The sequence below is a fragment of the Mus caroli genome, unplaced genomic scaffold (assembly GCF_978045245.1).
Source record: "Mus caroli unplaced genomic scaffold, Mus_caroli_1 scaffold_15, whole genome shotgun sequence".
Taxonomy (NCBI): domain Eukaryota; kingdom Metazoa; phylum Chordata; class Mammalia; order Rodentia; family Muridae; genus Mus; species Mus caroli.
The window spans coordinates 56,040,419-56,059,980 of record NW_028227270.1 but is presented as its reverse complement, the minus strand read 5'-3'; the positions used below and the strand labels follow the sequence as shown (position 1 = coordinate 56,059,980).

Below are 19,562 nucleotides of genomic sequence, written 5' to 3'. Positions count from 1 at the left end.
AGGTTTTAAAAGGCTAGGTGCCCCTTTTCCCTCGTCGGGCGTCTGAAAGCAAGATGCGTCACCAGCAGCTCTACTGGAGTCACCCACGGAAGTTCGGCCAGGGTTCCCGTTCTTGCCGCATGTGCTCTAACCGCCACAGTCTGATCCGCAAATACGGGCTGAACATGTGCCGCCAGTGCTTCCGGCAGTATGTGAAGGACATAGGCTTCATTAAGTTGGACTAAGCGACCTTGAATAGATTCGACCAACTACGAAGTGGAACCGATCATGCTAGTCTTTGTGCACAAAGAATAAAAATGTGAAGAACTTAAAAAAAAAAGGCTAGGTGCCAGGTCTGACCCTCAAGGTTTAAGTGGGAACAGCCTAGGAGCAGAAGACTGAATTCAGGGTCTTCTGAAGTCCCCCCAGAGGATTTGATGTAAAGCCAAAGATTGAAAAATCACTTTCTGAGCAGGGACCTCTAAGAAATGTGGAGTTTGGAGCTGGAGAAACGGCTTAGCGCTAACTAAGAGTACTTACTACTCTTACAGAGGACCTAAAATCCCAGATTCAACTCCCAGCACCCAGATAGTAACTGCTTGAAACTCCATTTCTAGGAGATCAAATACCTTCTGGCCTCAAAGGCACCCGCACAAGTGTGGTACACATATTCACTCAGGCACATGCATGTGCATGCGTGTGTGCGTGCGCACGCGCGCGCACACACACACATACACACACACACACACACACAAATACAAATATTTTTAAGTATGCTGTTTTCTGCCCAAGCCTTGCATTTGTTACCATATCCAACAGTATTACCTACTCAACATTTGTATCAGTTCACACTCCGCTTTACAGAAGGAGAGCTAGGGACAGAATCGAACCCTGGGACATGTTAGACAAGCACTTCAACCTAACTATACCTCATTTTTACTTTTAACTCTTATTCTGTTGCGTATGTGTCTCTGCAATGTGGTGTGCATGTGAGTATGTATGCATGTTTGTTGGGATAATCTTTTTTTGAAGATGTTTCTCTGTCCTTCCTCACCTGTCTAAAGCACCTTCTGACTGGTTTAATAAAGAGCTGAACGGCCAATAGCTAGGCTGGAGAGGACAGGTGGGACATCCGACACAGATAGGAACTCTGCTAAAAAAGAGGTTGGAGAGATTTGCCAGCCAGTTGCAGAGGAAGAAGCAAGTACAGGTGCTGAGGAGAAGTAGTGTGCCACGTGGCAGAACATAGGTTAGTAAAAACGGGTAAATTTAAGTTATAAGAGTTAGCTGGGAACAAGCCTAAACTTAGGCCTAAAGCATTCATAATTAATAAAAGGTGTCAGTGTCATTATTTGGGAGCTGGTGCATCAGAGATAATCCAGCAGTACGTGTTTTTGATTGTGTATGGGGTGGGGTGGGGGTGGGGCACAATCATGAGGAGGCCCTAAGTAGATGTCTAGGAATCTTCCTTGATTGCTCTCTACCTTATTCACTAACGCAGGGTTTCTGAACTGAACCTAACAGCTATGGCCGTTTGGCTGGCCAGTCTGGTCTGGAAATGCCCCATCTCTCTCCTTTCTAGGCTGAAATTACTGGTGAGCTACAAGGCCACCTAGTATTTCTGTGTCTTCTAGAGACCAGAACTGCAGTCTCACATTTGCCTGGCAAGCACTTTATATGATGAGTCATCTCCAGCCCTATTTCTTTCCTCTTATGGAGACCATTATACTTAACTCCCATGATGGTTAATGTGTTATATCAACTTGGAAGGAATTTTGGTCAAGATTGGCATTTCATCCAGTGCCAATTTTAGTAAGTACATCACTTTCCATAATGTAGGCAGTGCTCCTCCAATCCATTTAAGATCTGAATAGAACAAAAAGTTTAGCCGTCCACCCAAAGGAGGTCCTCCTGCATCCTGCATTCACGCCTCGGGTAGGCAGCTCACAGTATAGATGAGAGACTCAGTGACTACAGTTTCTTGTAATAAATCTCTATATAAACATGCTACTGGACTGCTAGATGCACTTATTTCGAAAGGGGTGCTGCTAGAACAATGCCGTGAAACTGTGGCAGCAGCTCTGGGACTGAACTGTATGGGAGACGACTGAAGTAGCTGCTAGGAAAGCCACCTCAGATGAGGGCAAGCAAAGAAAAGGTTTCAGTGACAGGCTGTGTGGAGGTAGTTTCCTTGCAGTCCGACTTTGTTCTTAGTGGTTTATCACAAAAGGGGGGCGAGAAGTCTGCCAAATGCCATCCCTATACTAACAGAGATGATTATGTGTTTTTTGAGCTTCACAGTTACTGTGGAGACTTACAATGACTTTTCTGTGTTACTTTAGTTCTGTAATTCCAGGAAAATGGTTTGGTACAGTGAATTGTATTGTATTGTATTGTATTGTATTGTATTGTATTGTATTGTATTGTATTGTATTGTATTGTACAGGGTCTCCTGAACTGCAAACTGGCCTCAAACTCACTATGTGGCTGAGGAAATCTTAAATTTCTGATCCTTTTGTGTCTACATCCCCAGTACTACGACTGCAGATATATACCATGGGTTATCCAGAGCTGCAAATCAAACTGAAATCTTCATGTTTGCAAAGCAAGCCCTCTACCAATCGAGACCCAGCTTCGTATGAGTCTTTTACCTTCTTTGGCTTCTTTGCTTGTGTTTGGTAGCAAAGCAATCCTGGCCTTAGAGAACAGTGTTCTTCATTCCCTTCAAATTTGAATAATAATCTCAGAGAATTGGTGTTAGTCATAGGCCATGCATCAGGTCCTCTTCCTTAGCTGGGAAACTCTGTTACCTTCTCAGTGTTCTAAGATTCTGTGCCCACTGCCCACATCTCATGGTGGTTCTGTGTTGGCCTGTTTTGTTCCTGGGAATTTTCCACTTCATTTCCATCATCCAACTTTCTGTTGGCTGTTCACAGTCATCTCTTACTGGTTGTTCACACGTGTACATACTCTCAGATGTCCAGCTCTACCAGTCCTCCTTATTCCCCTTGAGACAGGGTCTATCAATGAACCTAGATCTCACTGGATTCAGCCAGATGGACAGGCCAGGAAACTGAGTAAGTCTACCTATCCCTTTTGCAGAGGTTAGGGGTGCATGCAGCCATACCTACCTTTTTACATGTGGATCCGAGTTCAGGTCCTCTTACCTCATCTATAGACTCTCCAGTATTGTCCCCACTGCCACTTCTCATGCAATAACTTAAGCCTTTCTTCTCTTTTATCTCCATCAAACACAAAACTAAAGGTTTGTGCTTATTTTTGTTCTTGTTAAACTTTGTGAGGAACTGACCACACCTGGATTTTGTTGATTTCTATAATGGTTTTCTGTTTTTTATGTGTTACAGTATTTACATCAAAACAGTGAAAATATTTTACAAGCAATTACTAGTCTTTAACCTATGTACATATCGACCTCTACAGTAGATACTTGCTTCTTCGTGTGGCTTTGAGCCCTGTCTAGAGTCCTAACAGATATTGTACAGGTCAAGTTGTAACAATTCCCCCAGCAGTTGACCATCTGAGGGTGATTTTACTTTCTTCTATTTTGAGGGAGTTTTGAAGGTTTATAGGGCTCCACAGTTTCTAATGGCAGAATTGGTAACCTGAGTCTCCTCTCTTCTTTCAATGTCTTTAGCTTCAGACAGTATCATCATAAAGTGTCTTCATGTTAGTTTCTGAGTTTGTTCTGTTTGGAGTTTGCTGAGTTTTGAGAATGTTCACAATCATGCCTTTCATAAAAGTGGGAAATATTTCCAGGCCACGTGCCTCCTTCTGTTCTCTCCTCTGCTGGACCTCCCACTGTGCACATGGGGGGGGGGGGGTCCTGCCCAGCTCCTTCCCCAAACTGTACACTTTGCTCTTTTCTTTTCTTGACTCCCTTTTCTCCTTGTTCTTCAGACCTGGTATCTTTTTAATGGCTCTGCTCTTCACAGTCTTGGCTTCTTCCTTCTGCCTATTCAGGTCTCCTTTGGAACCCTGCCAGTGCGTTTTTCAATCCATTTCCAGAATTGCATTTTGGGTTTACTTCATGGCTTTTGTTTTCTATTGACACTTGGATTTTGCTCACATATTTTTTACTATCCTTTTCTTTTCGTTGTGCACACTGTTGGGGTAGCTGTTTTAAATCATCTGCCTGGAAAATGTACTATCTGATTCTTGTCAAGAATAGTTTTTGTGGGTTTTTCATACTTTCCTGGCTCCATTTTACTTTCTGGTATGCCTTGTCATCCACTGCAAACTGAACATTTGAATGTTGTGATTATAGCTACATTCCGAACTAAAAATACAGTTTTAGCTCTGGAAATTAATATGGTGGTTTTTCTTTTTAACCTTGCAATTTAATATCCCTTGTTTTCTTAATTACCTAATTTTAAAATTAAAGTTAAAGAAACTCTACTATATTCACACAGTGCATCATTACAGTTATTCCTGGAACATTTAGATTCAGAAACTGCTATAGCTGCTGAAACATATCTTAGTCTACACCAAGCTGCTGCAAGACTTTGGTCTGCTGCTGACAACCTGAGGACTCATCTCATGGACACACGACCAACAGAAGAAATATACACATTTCAGTGTAATAAGCTGTGGTAGGCTGGGGGCTGGGGATGTGGCTAAGCTTGTAAAGCATTTGCCTAGCAAGCACAGATCCATGTGTTCAGTCCCCAGCATGGCATAAGGACTGAGGATGATGGTACACAGCTGTAATAGGAGGATCTGGGTGTGGTGTCCACAGCTGCGTTGGGAGTTCTAGGCCAGCATGTGCTCCATGAGATCCTGCCTCAAAACAAAGCTGTGGTAGGCTTACTCGTGAAGATCATTTACTATACTCTATATACAAATGAAGGATTTTAAAATCGCTCTTTCTGGGAAGCCAGATGGATCAACTAGTAAAAGCACTTGCTGCCAAATTTGATACTATGTGCTCCATTCTTGGGAACTACATGGTAGGAGAGAACTGAGAAGTGATTCCCACATGTTGTCTTTGGTTGGTCTCTCTCTCTCTTTCTCTCTAAAACACACATGCCACAATGATGTCACAAAAAAACCCTCATTCTTTCAAAAACACAGTTGTTTTGCCATGTAACATAAAAGGATATAACCCATATCTACATATATATACTCGCACATGCACACTGCCCAACCTAGCTGCTTATTTACCTTTGCAATGCACTGCAATGGCACCCTTGACATTTTCACAAATATCCAGAAATTCTTGGACAATTGACTCGGCAGGGGTGCTGCCATCCGGAAAGAAAAGATCATGGTGATCGAATCCAGCATCCGTAAAGCGCTTAGCATCATACATCCTTTTATTCAGACGAATAATGGTAGTTACGTTGTGATTCTTAAAATATGGAATATAAGTCTCCGGAGAATGTTGGTGATAACCTACATAAAGAGATGGACCAAAGCTTGGAACACACAGGAAGAACACAATGGAAACAGTCCCACCCAAAAGTGGGTGGAAACAATGTCTGGACTAGGGACTGAATACCAATTTTATAACTGTAAAAGCCAAAAGTTTAAAAAGTTAACATCCAGGCAGTGTGCTCAAATAACCAAGAGTGGTTAAATCGTGAAGACTGCGTCAAGCTTAGCTTAATTCTCTGGTCTCTTTCTAAACAGGGTAGGGTCATTCCCCCAGCAGGCAGCTCAAAGGCTCCCTCCCAGGAAGCAAGCAGAGCAAGGCTGAGCCCAGCAGACACCCAAACCTTACAGCACACCAGAAGTCAGGACTCAACGTGTCTTCCTGCCTTACTCGTACTCACAAAGATGTGGGACAACAGGCGAATGCTGCAGTGCCCAGCTCAGTAGTCTATTGCAAAAGGAAAAAGAGGAAGCTACTTGGATTCCAGAGTTTTGCATACCACTTTCCAGCCTGGATCTTGAATGGGGCCCACAGAAGGCAAGAAATCGCTCTGGTATTATCCAGTTGAAGTCTCCATTTTCTGCTTTCTGCAAAGGAGAGACCAGCACAGTTAACTTTGAACTACGTCTCCTTCCACTTCCCTGTCAACACTCACTTCAAAGCCATGTCTTTAGCATGTCTGCTGTTTATTAATAGACAGAGAGAGAGACTCTATTTTGCTTTGAGTATCCCCAGGGAACGGGTGACTTCCCTTTAAAACTGTTTCTTTGCTTAAGTCATTAGCCTGGAGAATAAAAGTGTCAGAGAGAAGCACTCTCTCCACAGAGAAGAAACAACACCACACACATACAATGGACAGAATACAGCCATGGATGTCACTCTTCAGGTGCTAGCCACCCTCCTTTTTTCTTTTCTAGGGCAGAATCTCGCCATATAACCTTGGCAGGTCTGAACTTGCTGTGATGCTAAGTTGCTAAGATGCTCTTTCTTGGACTCAGCCGAGCTCTGTGCCACTGCCTCCCAAGTGCTGGGGTAACAAGCATGGCCAACTACACCCAGCATGATGCAGACTTTTAAGAAGTAAAAACCAATGGACTGTGACGGAATCAGTGGCAGGAGAGAAAAAAATCACTAACAATTGAGGTAATAGAAACATTGTACTTCATGCACCAATTGCCATTTTCAGTTTTTTTATGTATGTGTATGTGTGTGTGTGTGTGTGTGTGTGTGTGTGTGTGTATCTGATGTTCAATTACTTTCTACACCATTATTTTGGAACCGACTATTTCTGAAGCTAGAGCTTGCAGACTTTAACTCAGGCTAGTCTAGCTCACCACAGGGATCATCTGTCTTCTTTCCAGTGCTGGGGTTAGAGGCCTCAGCCATGTATGCCTGCTGCCTGGCATATGTGGCTTCTAGAAAATCCAAATTCTGGCCCTTATGCTTGTACAGCAAGTTCTTTAAGCGCTGAGCTCTCTACCTGGCCCCAAGACATAGGGACAAGCAATAAATAAATAAATAAATAAACAGGATCTTAGTAACTCAGTTACACAGTCACTGAAGGAGGTAGTTAAACATTGCACTTTAGAAACAGTGGCATTACAAGATACCGCTGGCAGGAGTGAGCCCCAGGCCGTGCTTTATCTTTGCAGTGAGAATAGCTCAGACTTCAATCATAGGTCTTTAGAAATAACAACCAAGCCAGGCAGTGGTGGTGCACGCCTTTAATCCCAGCGCTTGGGAGACAGAGGCAGGCAGATTTCTGAGTTCAAGGCCAGCCTGGTCTACTGAGTGAGTTCTAGGACAGCCAGGGCTACACAGAGAAACCCTGTCTCAAAAAACCAAAAGATAAAAAAGAAAAAAGAAATAACAGCCAAAGCTAGTTATCTGTGGATGTGGCATATGAATGCATGGAGTGCTGTCTGCTGAGCCTCTTCTCACTCTAAATATCTAAAGCAGAACACAAAGAATCTATTAGCTTTCCTCCTACAAGGGCCCTTAATACAGCATCTTACCCATATATTTGGAGGAAGGAACCCTAGAAATTTTGTTTTTCTTAATATTTATGTTTAAAAATATAGAAGATACCTATGAATTTGCCTGCCTGGATATGTTCTCCTGCTCCATTGTTTTCATTTGATAAGGCAGGCCAGGACCAGAGCTGGCAGGGACTGAGAATTCAGTCTATCAATAACATTCCACATTCTAACACACACACAGACACACAGTGTGTATATAGGCCAGTGTATGTGCATGTGTGTGTGTATGCGTGCTTGAACACACGCTGTGCATACATAGGCCAGACGTCGACTTCCTCTCCAACTTGTTCATCGAAACAAGTTTTCTCCCAGAACCTGATTCAGTTACATTAGTTGACCAGTGAGCCCCAGGGGTACTGCTCTCTGCAGCTCCCATGACAGGAGTTTACTGCGGCCTTGGCCTGTTTCCACAGGTGTTGGGGGGGGGGGGATCTAAATTCAGGTTCTCTTTCTTGAGCAGAGAGCAATTTGTCTGCTAAGCCACCTCCGCAGCTCTGCTCCTAGATTTTTAACTTGCAGAATCCAATAAAATGTTCTCTCTTTTATTTAAAACATTTGGGTTTGTTGTTTTAAGACAGGGTGTCACTGTGAAGCTTTGAGTGGCCTGAAACTCACCATGTACACCAGGCTGGCTTCGAACTTGCAAAGTTCTATCTCTTCTGAGTGCTCCGATTAAAGATGTTTACCACCATGCCTGGCTATTTCTGCTTAGCTTTAATTACTTTAAACAGTACAATTGGGCTATAACAACCAAGTATACCTTAGCAGTCACTAGATAAAGCAAGTTATCACCTTACTGTGTCCACCCTGTGGACTTCAAACCTATATCCACATCACAATAGCAAGGTCACCAACACTAAAAACAGAACTTAAACTAAGCGTTATAAAGATGTGCCTGTTCACCCTGAAACCACTGATCATTTTTAGAAACTACCACTAAGAGTCACGAATGTGGAATTAAGGGTTAAAGGTGTGATATTTCTTACCGTACAATCTTATTTTATTTTTTTCTTCATGTGCATGTGTGTCCATGCATGTATGTATGTTGGGTGCACATGTGTGTTATAAGCATGCGGAAGCCCAAGGCTAACATAAGTTGTTTTCTCTTTCCACCTCCTATATTAAGGCAGGATCATTCAGCTGAGCCCAAATATGACTGATAGATAGGCAGGACATCATACCCACCTAATATTTTTGTGGGCTTGGGGTATTCAAACTCCATTAGGTCATATTGCTTAATATTTAAAAAATTTTTTCTCCTTATTTCTTTAGGTAGGATAACAGATCGAAAAGTATATGGGCAAATAGAATTCTGATGAGAGCCTAAACTTCCAGTAATAAGTTTTGGGTGTTACACGCAGGTTGTTCCTGCATCTTAAATGTCCTGAGCACATCTAGATAGCACATGTGTGAACAAGTTTGAATCTGCAAATCATTTCACAAGCATATATCCATCAAAATATTATCTGGGCCAGTGAGGTGGCTTGACAGGTCAAGCACTCGCTACGCAAGTCTGAGGGTGTGCGTTTGAGTCCAGAACCCATGTAGAAGTGAAGAGAAGGAAATGACTCTGCAAAGATGTCTTCTGACCTCAAAAACTCACCAATACGCCTGTGTCTCTGTCTCTCTCTCTCTCTCTCTCTCACACACACACACACACAAACACACACACAAAATGGCGATGAAATACAGACATATTGATCAATGACACCTTGGTAAGGTGCAGAGTAGGGAGACTGAAATCAGTAACCTAGAACTTACTTCATAGTGTTCATATTCGTCAAGGTTAAATGAGTTGAAATTAAAGAAGCCATACTGCATTGCCTAAAATCCAAAAGAAAATGTTTATGAACAAAGACATAAGGAAAATTCCAATTTTCTATTAAGAACCAGGATGTATCCTAGAAAGTACTGTATGCAATGCTGAACATTTTCAAAGGCTTAGCCCCTATGCCACCCCCCCCCCACATTCCTGCAACTTTCTGACAAAGCAACTGTGATACACTTATTTTTATATAAAACTTTGTAACAAGTTAATTGTCCAAATTCTGTTGAATTCAAAGTCAAGTGCCTAGAGACAAAACTGATCCTCACAGTTACTGATTTGCTGGTGCCGAGGATGGGACTTAGGACGTTGCATATGCTAAGCTGACACTGCCATTGCACCCAACAGTTACTGTGTTGTATATACATAAGTATACTTGGAGGGGAACAGTATTCAACTTTTTTTTTCTTTAAATGAGGTACACTCAAAGCTAATGCTGTATCTAGTTAATTACTTAACTCTCTTGTGCCTTGTTTTTGTGATGCCGGTATTAAACCCTTGGCCTCTCGCATGATAAGCAAGTGCTCACCCAACTGAGTGACAACCCCAGCCTGCCTCCTGTCTGTAAGTGCCCTTTCCATCCCATTCAAGCATAGAAACAATCAGAAATTTAGAATGAGCTGTTTATTGGTTTGGGATCACTTTAATGTTAACTGGTACCTTACACAGCTGAAGGAACTCTAACAGCCCTGTGGAGAAGAATTCATCTTTGCAAGACACTCACCTTCTTTACTGCATGAAAACAGTCGAGAAGTGTAATATAGAAACTGCAGCTTCCATAGGCAGCATCTCTGAAATTCCCAAAGTGTTACTCCGTTAATGTTCTACACCACACTCACCCCAAGACAAAGCTGACTAGAATTCAAAACCAAACTCGCTCTGCTTCAATAATCTGTTCACTACAGAAACAAGCATTCTGCTCCCATAGTTATAGTAGAACTGGGTAACTTTTTCCTATTCTTGGGTTAGAATTCCAATAGCATCCAGTAAAATCACTCCACAACCCACCAAGCTTATAACTACAAAACAAATAGTTCCACTCAGATGCTGTATTGGCCCTATCAGCAATCAACAGAGAGTGAACTCTCAAACTGAAGTAACGCATAACTTTGAAAGTAGTTAACTACTTGCATTAACTTCTTAACATGGCCAACACTTCTCCAACTTAGTTAACCTAGTTAAAGGCACACCAATTCAACCATGCAAAGAATTTGATGCATAGATTTTTTTTTTTCAAGAATAACCATGGCTCAAGGCCTACTTTACTCAAGCCCTGCCTTACACAATCCTAACATAAAAGCTTGCTTCTTGAAGACCCAAGCCCCCAACACACCCCAGTCCTCCCACTGGAGCCATCAGGAATCATCCTCAATTGCTCTTCTGCCTTATTCACTGAGGCAAAAATCTCTCAACAAACCCAGAGCCCACCAGTATGAGTATGACTGGCCTTGCTAGTCAGCTTGCTCTAGGGATGCACTGTGCCTGCCTACCAAGGCAGAAATGATAGTTGGGCTGTCTTGCCCACCTACCATTTATGTGGGCTGTGAAGAATCTAAACCCTAGTCCCCCCCGACCTGTGCAGAAAGTGCTCTAGCCACTGAGCCATCCAATGCATACTAGATGGTTCCAGACACACAAGGATCCAAAGCAAACAAGCCTAAGTGACAGGAGAAAGGGAGTGTTAAGAGCAGTCTCTATGGGAGGGTGACTGCACAGGGCAGGAGGGAATCTTTGGGGTGATAGCCATGTTCTATATGCCAAAGTGTAGTAGTCACATACACAAACACACGTGTAAGACCTGGCTGTACAGTCAGATTAGTGTTTTCAGCTGGGGTACAGGCCCCATGGTACAGTGTGTGCCCTTGTACAATGTCCTGAGTCTATTCCCTAAACACTCCACACACATGTATTAGATGTTTGTTTGACTGTTAACAAATTGTATTTATCAATTTTTAAAAAGGAGAAAAAGGGCTATGGATATTGTGCAAACTATGTGAGGGCAGGCTTTTAAAAATTTATTTATTTATTTATTTATTGCTTGTTTTCTTTTGGGCACATAACTCCTATTATAATAGCACAGGTACTGCTATTTTTCTTCAGAGTAAGGCTCAAGTCTGTAAAGGACAGAGCAACAGCAAAGGTTAAGGGTCACTTCTCTAACTGATAACCAAAGTAAGCCATTGACAACCTTGTGATGGGCATTGTGGTGCACACCCGTAACTTTAGCATTTGGGAGGTAGAAACAAGAGAGTCAGGGGGCAATGCAAACTCTCTCACAAAAGTACAACAAATCTAAGAAGCAGAGCATCACTACAGATAACAGCAATACAAGTGTGCTCTTTCAGACTGTTTCCCTCACTAAGATAGAAGATAAATGACACAATTTAGTAAGAAATCATAGGATACTGAGCATGGTGGTACACATCTTTAATTCCAGCGGAGCTTTGTGAGTTTGAGGCAGTTTGGTCTACATAGTAAGTTCCAGGATAGCCAGAGCTGTAGAGACCCCATCTCAAAAGGGAGGGAGGAATAGAAGTTAGAGGGAGGGGAGGGAAGGGGAAGGGGAAGGGGGAAGGGGGAAGGGGGAAGGGGGAAGGGGGAAGGGGGAAGGGGGAAGGGGAAGGGAGGGAGAAAGGAAGGAAGGAAGGAAGGAAGGAAGGAAAAGAAATAGGCTGGTCACAGTGTCACTACCAAGTCCAGCATGGCCTTGGTAGGGAAAGAATAATATGTCCTGCCCCCGAGACAGAGCCAGCAAGCATGGGCTCCATGAGTGTCGATGGCGGCTGTGGCCTTAAGCTTGTTTGTATAATAATGTGTATATTTTGGCGTTCCTCTGAGGAATGTCCACTCTGTTAATATTAATGACTCCATGATAATAAGGACAGCATAGGCAAAGATGTGGCTATTGTCTCAGCAAAATGGTAAACACTGGGACCTTCAGGACAGGCCTTAAAGCAATGGAAAAGAACTCTAAAAACACGAGTTCAAAAATATGTAATTTCTCAACTATTCGAAAATCTAAGGACACAGTATGAATTATATGAGGGGCATCGCCAATCTAAAGGAACAGAAGCAGCTGCACTATGATCCAGCTTGTCAGAGAGATGCTAAAGAAGGAAATAAAGGGTATTGTTTTGTTTTTGTTTATGCTTACAAATGCCAGCAGATTCCCAAGTTCAGGGCCAACCTGGGACAGAGGTAATTTAGGTCCAGGCATAGGCAGAATGCTGATTCCAGAGCTGGGTCTCACCCAGCTATCTTATTGTCTGTGCTTATGTTTGCTGTCTCTTTCTAAGAGTCAAGGAGCTAAAGTCATGGAATGCTGATTCACGGGATGGTTAAGAGGGAACGTGGAATAACTGAATTGATATGTAAATAAGAGTGGGCTTTTAGGGTCTGCAAAAGATGAGCTAGAAGAAAGTGAAAGCAGTTCTTTTTTAGAATTTTTTTTTTTCCTAGCAAGAGCTGAGCTATCTGGAGATCTCTGCTTTCAAGAATTTTTTCTGGGGTTGGAGAGATGGCTCAGTGGTTAAGAGCACTAACTGCTCTTCTGAAGGTCCTGAGTTCAAATCCCAGCAACCACATGGTGGCTCACAACCATCTGTAATGAGATCTGATGCCTTCTTCTGGTGTGTCTGAAGACAGCTACAGCGTACTAACATATAATAATAAATAAAGGGTTTTTTTTCTAACGGGATTTCTGATTTTAATAGGAAAATCCATGGAGAATGTGCACAGCTCTTTTAGAATTTTTCATAGTTTTCTAGCAGCTATCCAGAGAAGGCTCTTTGAAGAGCGAACACAGTTCTTTTAAAACATTTTCTGACTTCTGATTTTGATGGGAAAACCCACGAATTACTTTTAGAATTTTGAGTTGATCCAAGGATTTTCTTTATAGCAGTTTTTCTGACTTTGGTTAGAAAATTCATGAGCTATCCAGAGAGCTTTTGCAATTTTCACTCACGGAGAAAACTGTCTGGAGCAGAAAGTTAGCTGTCTTGACTAGGAGCTTTTAGAATAGCAAGAAAAACCTGTCTAGAGCAAAGAACAGAGAGAGAGAGAGAGAGAGAGAGAGAGAGAGAGAGAGAGAGAGAGGGAGGGGGAGAGGGGGAGGGGGAGGGGAAGGGGGAGGTAGGTAGGTCTGGAAAACCATCTCAGCAGAACAAAGGCGACTTGGACCATGATTTGGACCAGTCATTTTTGCTGCTCCCAGACATCCCATCTCTCAGAACCCCCTCTCCAAGCTGAGGTTGGTCCTCGGCAGTGGCACACACTTTTAATTCCAGCCTTCAGGAGGCAGATGCTGGGCAGATCTGAGTCTGAGGACAGCCTAGTCTACACAGAGTTTTCCAGGACACAAGGCCTGTAAGAGCCTGTCTCAAAAAATAAATAAAATGATAAAATATGAGAAAGGGAAATGAAGGACTATCTGGGGAGGCTGTAGTGGAACCCAGCTTGAGGCTGTCTGTACTATGTTCTAGCAAGTAAGCTTGTTCACATTATGCGTCCTTGTGTTCTAAGCTATGAGAATGGCAACAAGGGCTTAACACTTCGGAGAGAACTCTCCAAACAAGGTCACAGCTGTGTTGTAACAGCAGAACTCTATGCCTACTGCTCACTCTGGGATCACAGATGCAAAAATTGCTCCTAACAGACACAAATGGGTGCTGTTACAAGTTGAAAAGATGAGTGGCTGGCTCACTACACCTCAGCGCCTTCTCTCTTCCTACACACCTCAAATCACAGAACACTTGGGACAGTCTGCTAGGCAGCAAGGAAGAAACACTCTGGCTCAGTCATGGCCTTCAACCACCATATCACCATAATCTGAACACTGCCCCAACAATGGAAGCCCTGTTTCAAGTAGAGAGGGTTCCACAGAACTATCTGAGGAGACTGTCTTCAGTTAGGAAGCCATTCCAGAGTTCATTGATAGGACACCAAATTAATCAGCACACAGCTTTTAAAACATTTTTTTCCTTTAAAATTCTTTCAAGATCATCACACTAGCTAGGAGGTAAGGCTGCTATCCAGTCACAGAGTTGGAGCATCGAGGCCTGACACCTCTACATGGAGCTGTTTGACAGGCTCTGTTACAGGTGTGTCTACGTCCTCAACCACACCCACCACCTCTTCTGGCAGTGCTCTTGGGAAAAGGGGTCAGGTGTTGTCCCATAAACTCTGCTGAGTAGGGAAACTCCCTGACCAATTGCACAGGAACCTGGGGCAGCAGTGGGCACAGTACCATGAGGATTCTCCCCTAGCTACATCACAGCGTGGTTCTCAGCAAAGTCCTACTCCACCCCTACCATTTCGAAGAGCTAGAAGGCAAAAGTGGGAGTCGTTTGACATTCTGATAACACAAGTGGAGCATGTGTGTGTGGTGTGTGTGTGTGTATAGAGTCACCAGAGTCACCAGCCTCTACCAAACAAAGGCCAGAAGTGACAACATTCCAACAGTGTCTCTGTTAAGACTCTTGGGTGTATGGGGTCACATCATTAACATGCCTTCCTGCCAGGGCTTCATTTTTCTGTTCTGTTTAAGGTTCCTGGTAAGAGTCTGATCAAATACATCTACCACATAAGCTGCACATTTACCTGAAAGGTATATAGGCTGTATCTCCGAAGATTAATGTTCTATACGCGTCTTCTGGTGTCCTCCCCAAATATATAACCTACATTTGGAAAGAAAAGAAAAGGGCATTTTTACTTTTCAGTGACACAGTTCTGTCACCAAGAAGCCATTTCTGCACAAGCTGCAGCCAATCTGCAGAGCCATGTTCTCACAAGTAACTGCTTGTCTCAACCTGCCCGAGATTTCTCCCTGCCACACCAACACTTCAAACAACTTGTGCCCAGAAATGCAGCATTTTAAAACGCACATTTTCCAGATCCAGATGTTCCAGTGACATGCTTTAAATTCTCCTTCCTGAGCATCCTCAGGAGTGGACAAGTGGAGGTGGAGCTGCTGACTGGAAGGGGGTAAAGTGGAACTCCAAAAGCAGAGTCGATGGATTTATTATTATTTTAGTACTTGTGAAATGGCCAACGGGACACTTGTGGAGGTCACAGGACAACTTGGTGAAGTTGGTCCTCTCCTTTCTACCATGTCAGTTCCAAAGACCAAACTTTTTTTTTTAATATAGCTTTTTTTAAAAAAAGAATTTATTTATTTACTTATTTATTTAATGTATGTTATTTTATGCATTTGAGTATACTGTCACTGTCTTCAGACACACGAGAAGACATCAGATCTCCATTAAAGATGGTCATGAGCAACCATGTGGTTGCTGTGACTTGAACTCAGGACCTCTGGAAGAGTAGTCAGGTGCCCCTATCCATTGAGCCATCTCTCCAGCCCCCAAGGGCCAAACTCTTTAAGTCCCCAGACCTATGCAGCAAGTGGCTTTACCTGCTAAGCAATCTCACTGATCGCAAGCTATTTTTTAAGTTATTTACTTTTATGCTGTGAGTGTCTTGCCTCCGTGTCTATCAGTGTACTGTGTACATGCAGTGTTGAGGAGGACAGGAGGAGGTACCAGGGTCAGAGACAGTTGTGAACGGCCATTCGGGTGCTGGGAATTGAACCCAGATCTGCAAGGTCATAGGGTGGGGGTGCAGGAGGTGTACCACTGAACTGCACTCTTTTCCAAAACAAAGGCCTTCATTCACTCTCTCCACAGTGAAAGTTTGCTACTGGACTGACTACATCTGCTCCTACTCTCTTCTGCCTCTTCTGTCTTCAGAACTGTGGTGTGTTTCAGGCTTCCTCTGGTAAAATACTTCAAAAACGTATTTTCTTTTCTTCTTTTTGTTGATAGAGTTTTCATGAGCTGTGTGCATAGCCTTGGCTGACCTGGAACTCACCATGTAAACCAGGCTGGCCCTGAACTTGCAGAGATCCACCTGCCCCAGGAATTCCCTATCACACTGTGTGATAGGGACTGTGGTTCATGCTAGGAACATTGTGCTGTACAGTGTTTTCTTCAGTGTTTATTGTTCTGAGGCCTCTTCACTTGAGAGGTCATTCACCTGTATCTATCAAGCTGTTGCTACTTTCACCACCTACCATCTGCCACTGGATGCAGGTGTTCCCAGCTCCCACGCAGGAGCCAGGGACCCGAATGCATTCAGTTAAACATAAAAAGATCAAAAGTAAATTAAATTCCAAAGCTGGTCTATGGAAAATATATTTTAGATCACAATAGAAAAATTCAAATCTAGGTTAAAACTCAGAAGCACAGTACAGGCTCTACATTGCACGAGGCACTGAGTTTGATCCCTGGAACCAAGACATGGCTGAAAAGGGAGAAAACGTTACCAAGTTAATTATGAACTTCTATTTTTTTGTTGTTTTGTGTTTTTTTGGTTTGGTTTGGTTTGGGTTTTCCAGACAGGGTTACTCTGTGTAGCCTGGAACTTACTCTGTAGACCAGACTGGCATTGAACTCAGAGATCCCCCTGCCTCTGCCTTTCTAGTGCTACAACTGAAGGTGTGGGCCACTATCATTACCTCTATACAGGGTTCTTACCTCCAGTGCTTAATACTGTATGTGGAAGCCGTTTTCATGGCAGGAGGCACTCTGAAGTGAAGGCTTTGTCTCCAATCTCTTAACTCCTGGTCCAAGCATAAATGGATGGGCTCTAAGGTTTTGCCTATTATGTTGAACTCAATGTACTTATTGTTGAGGTCTGCACCCCCAGCATAGCTGTTCCATGCCTGCCAGCTATTTTATATTGTTGCTGTAATATGCAAATATTTGATATAACTTGACATAGAACAGGGTCATGCTGACCACATCCCTTGGTGTGTTCTGTATGTTCTGTATGAGGTTTGTTAAGAATTCTCCACAAAGCTTTACATAGGACCTATCAAATTAAAGGCCAATATGTACTTTAGGTCTAAAATGGCTTGAGTCAGAGCTGACTACTGGGCAGCACTTCCTGCACCTGCAATGTGGGCTCATTGTGGTTTTTTCCTTTATAAGCCTCCTGAGAAATGTTTGTTTTTGTAGCCTCAACAAAGGCTTCGAGGTGTGTGCTCAGGAGGCAGAGACAGGTGGATCTCTGAGTCCAAGACTATGGAGCTAGTTCCAGGACAGCCAGGGCTATCCAGAGAAACCTTGCCTCGAAATAAAACAACAAAACAAGGATTAAAAGACCACAGCTGGGGAAGCGGGGGGGGGGGGGGGGGTGTCCTGGTGTCCTTAGGTAAAGGGATTACTATAGAAGCATGAGAACTCCAAGTCAGATCCCCAGATTCCATGTAAAAGATGATCATGGTAATAGTACAGGTGTCTAACCCCAGTGCTGGAACACAGAAGACAGGCAGATGCCTGAAGTGCAGTGGCCAGAACAGCTTAACCAGACTGGTGAGCCCTGGGCTCAGTGAGAAATCCTGCCTCAACAAAAAAAAAAAAAAAAAAAGAGGTGGAAAATAACTGAGAAGACACACATGTCTACTTTTGGTCTCTATACATACGTGTGTGTGCAGGCACACAGCGTAAACAAACCTAGCAACAACCTTTTAAACATAAAGCTAATCTTAGAACTAACTATAAAAATTTGACAGTTTCGAGAGGACATTCCACTTATTTTCTGTTTGAACAGTTATCAATGGGCCATTCTCCCAAGGTCTGAATGGTTTCTTACTAGAATTTAATTCCATTTACTCTCTCCACAAACTACAGCTGTGATAGTTAACCTTCACTATCAACTTGATTGCATTTGGAATAATCTAGATGATGCTCTTCTGTGAGTGTCTGAAGGCATTTCCAGAGAGGTTTAACTAAAGATAAATGACTTGCCTTCCCATGGGCTGAGGTTTTAAATCAAATAAAAAGGGCAAAGTGAGGACAAGATTCCCTGTTCCTTAACAGCTGAGAAGAATGCCAGCCACATCCTCCTACATGGCGGACTCACCTATCTTCAACCATGAGCCAAAATAAACCCTCCTTTCACGTTCTTTTTTTTTTTTTTTAAAGATTTTATTTATTTTATATATATGATGAGTACACTGTAGCTATCTTCAGACACCCCAGAAGAGGGCATTGGATCCCATTACAGATGGTTATGAGCCACCATGTGGTTGCTGGGATTTGAACTCAGGACCTCTGGGAACACAGTTAGTGCTCTCTTAACCTCGGAGCCATCTCTCCAGCCCTCAAGTTGTTCTTAATAGGTATTTAGTCACAGAATGGAAAAAGTGATACACTAATTAACAGAATGCTCAAATATTTATTTATCCTCAGTAGCAGTAAGAAAAAGGTCCAACAAAATGTCAATCAATTCCCCCAAACAAAGAAATGTGTTCCCTGTCTGACCTTGATCTGAGCGATCCACCTGCTTCTGCCTCCTGAGTGCTGGGGTTAAAGGTTCTCGCCACTGACACCTAGCTAAGAAATGTGTTGTTGTTGTTGTTTGTTTTTGTTTTTGTTTTTGAGACAGGGTTTCTCTGTATAGCCCTGGCTGTCCTGGAACTCACTTTGTAGACCAGGCTGGCCTCGAACTCAGAAGTCTTACCTCATTATCAAATTGCCTACATTATCAAGCTTTCAAGTAAAACGAACCAATTTACATATATCATCTATACTTTCATTCAACTCATCTTACTCATTCAACACATACATCTTTTAAGCAGAGCCTAACAACAGTTCTATTACTATCTATTTAGGAAAAAAAAAAACCACTGCTTTATATAAACTATAATTTAGGACTACAGACTGGCAAACACACGGTGGCTAACAATTGTCTACAGTGGGATCTGACTCTCCTGGGATGTGTGAAGCCTGAGCACTGATATATATAAAATAAATTGATACATCTTAAAAACAAAACAAAACTATAAATTGGGTTGGAGAGATGGCTTAGTGATTAATGGCACTGACTGCTCTTCCAAAGGTCCCAGCAACTACATGGTGGCTCACAACTATCTGTAATGGGATCTGATGCCTTCTTCTGGTGTGTCTGAAGACACCTATAGTGTACTCATATACATAAAATAACTCTTTAAAAAAACAAGTGTAAATTTTAAAAATCCAACCTGTTTAAAACTATTTTATTTTATATTTTACTTCATTCCTGCTAGGCTGGTTGATGCTATTGGCTTGACAAGACCTAGAATCACCTAGGAAGAGATTCGTGCTGAGAGGCGTGCCTATGGGGATTACCCTAATTGTTAACTTATAGGAAGACTCAGTTCATTATGGAAGACACCCATTCCCTAGGCAGGAAGCTGGAAGCAAGCAGACAAGCAAGAATGCATGCATTTGTTTCTTTTTGCTCTTGATTGTAAATGTGATATAAGTTCCTACCTCAATGATGGATC

The 19,562-nt window shown here is 42.7% G+C and overlaps 1 protein-coding gene and 1 pseudogene across 12 annotated transcripts in view; one reads left to right on the top strand and one right to left on the bottom strand.

Moving 5' to 3' along the window:
• Cdc14b (cell division cycle 14B) overlaps positions 1-19,562 on the bottom strand; it is an 85,808-nt gene that overhangs the window by 20,500 nt on the left and 45,746 nt on the right. For all 12 annotated transcript variants that reach the window (XM_085831002.1, XM_085831005.1, XM_085831004.1 and 9 more), the window contains exons 5-9: positions 14,834-14,910; positions 9,960-10,026; positions 9,172-9,234; positions 5,871-5,958; positions 5,161-5,391 (exon numbers count right to left, since the gene is read on the bottom strand). In XM_085831002.1, the coding sequence (XP_085687128.1) occupies positions 5,161-5,391; positions 5,871-5,958; positions 9,172-9,234; positions 9,960-10,026; positions 14,834-14,910 (526 nt within the window). The remainder of the gene's footprint in view (positions 1-5,160; positions 5,392-5,870; positions 5,959-9,171; positions 9,235-9,959; positions 10,027-14,833; positions 14,911-19,562) is intronic.
• On the top strand, positions 48-224 carry LOC110307653 (small ribosomal subunit protein uS14 pseudogene; annotated as a pseudogene).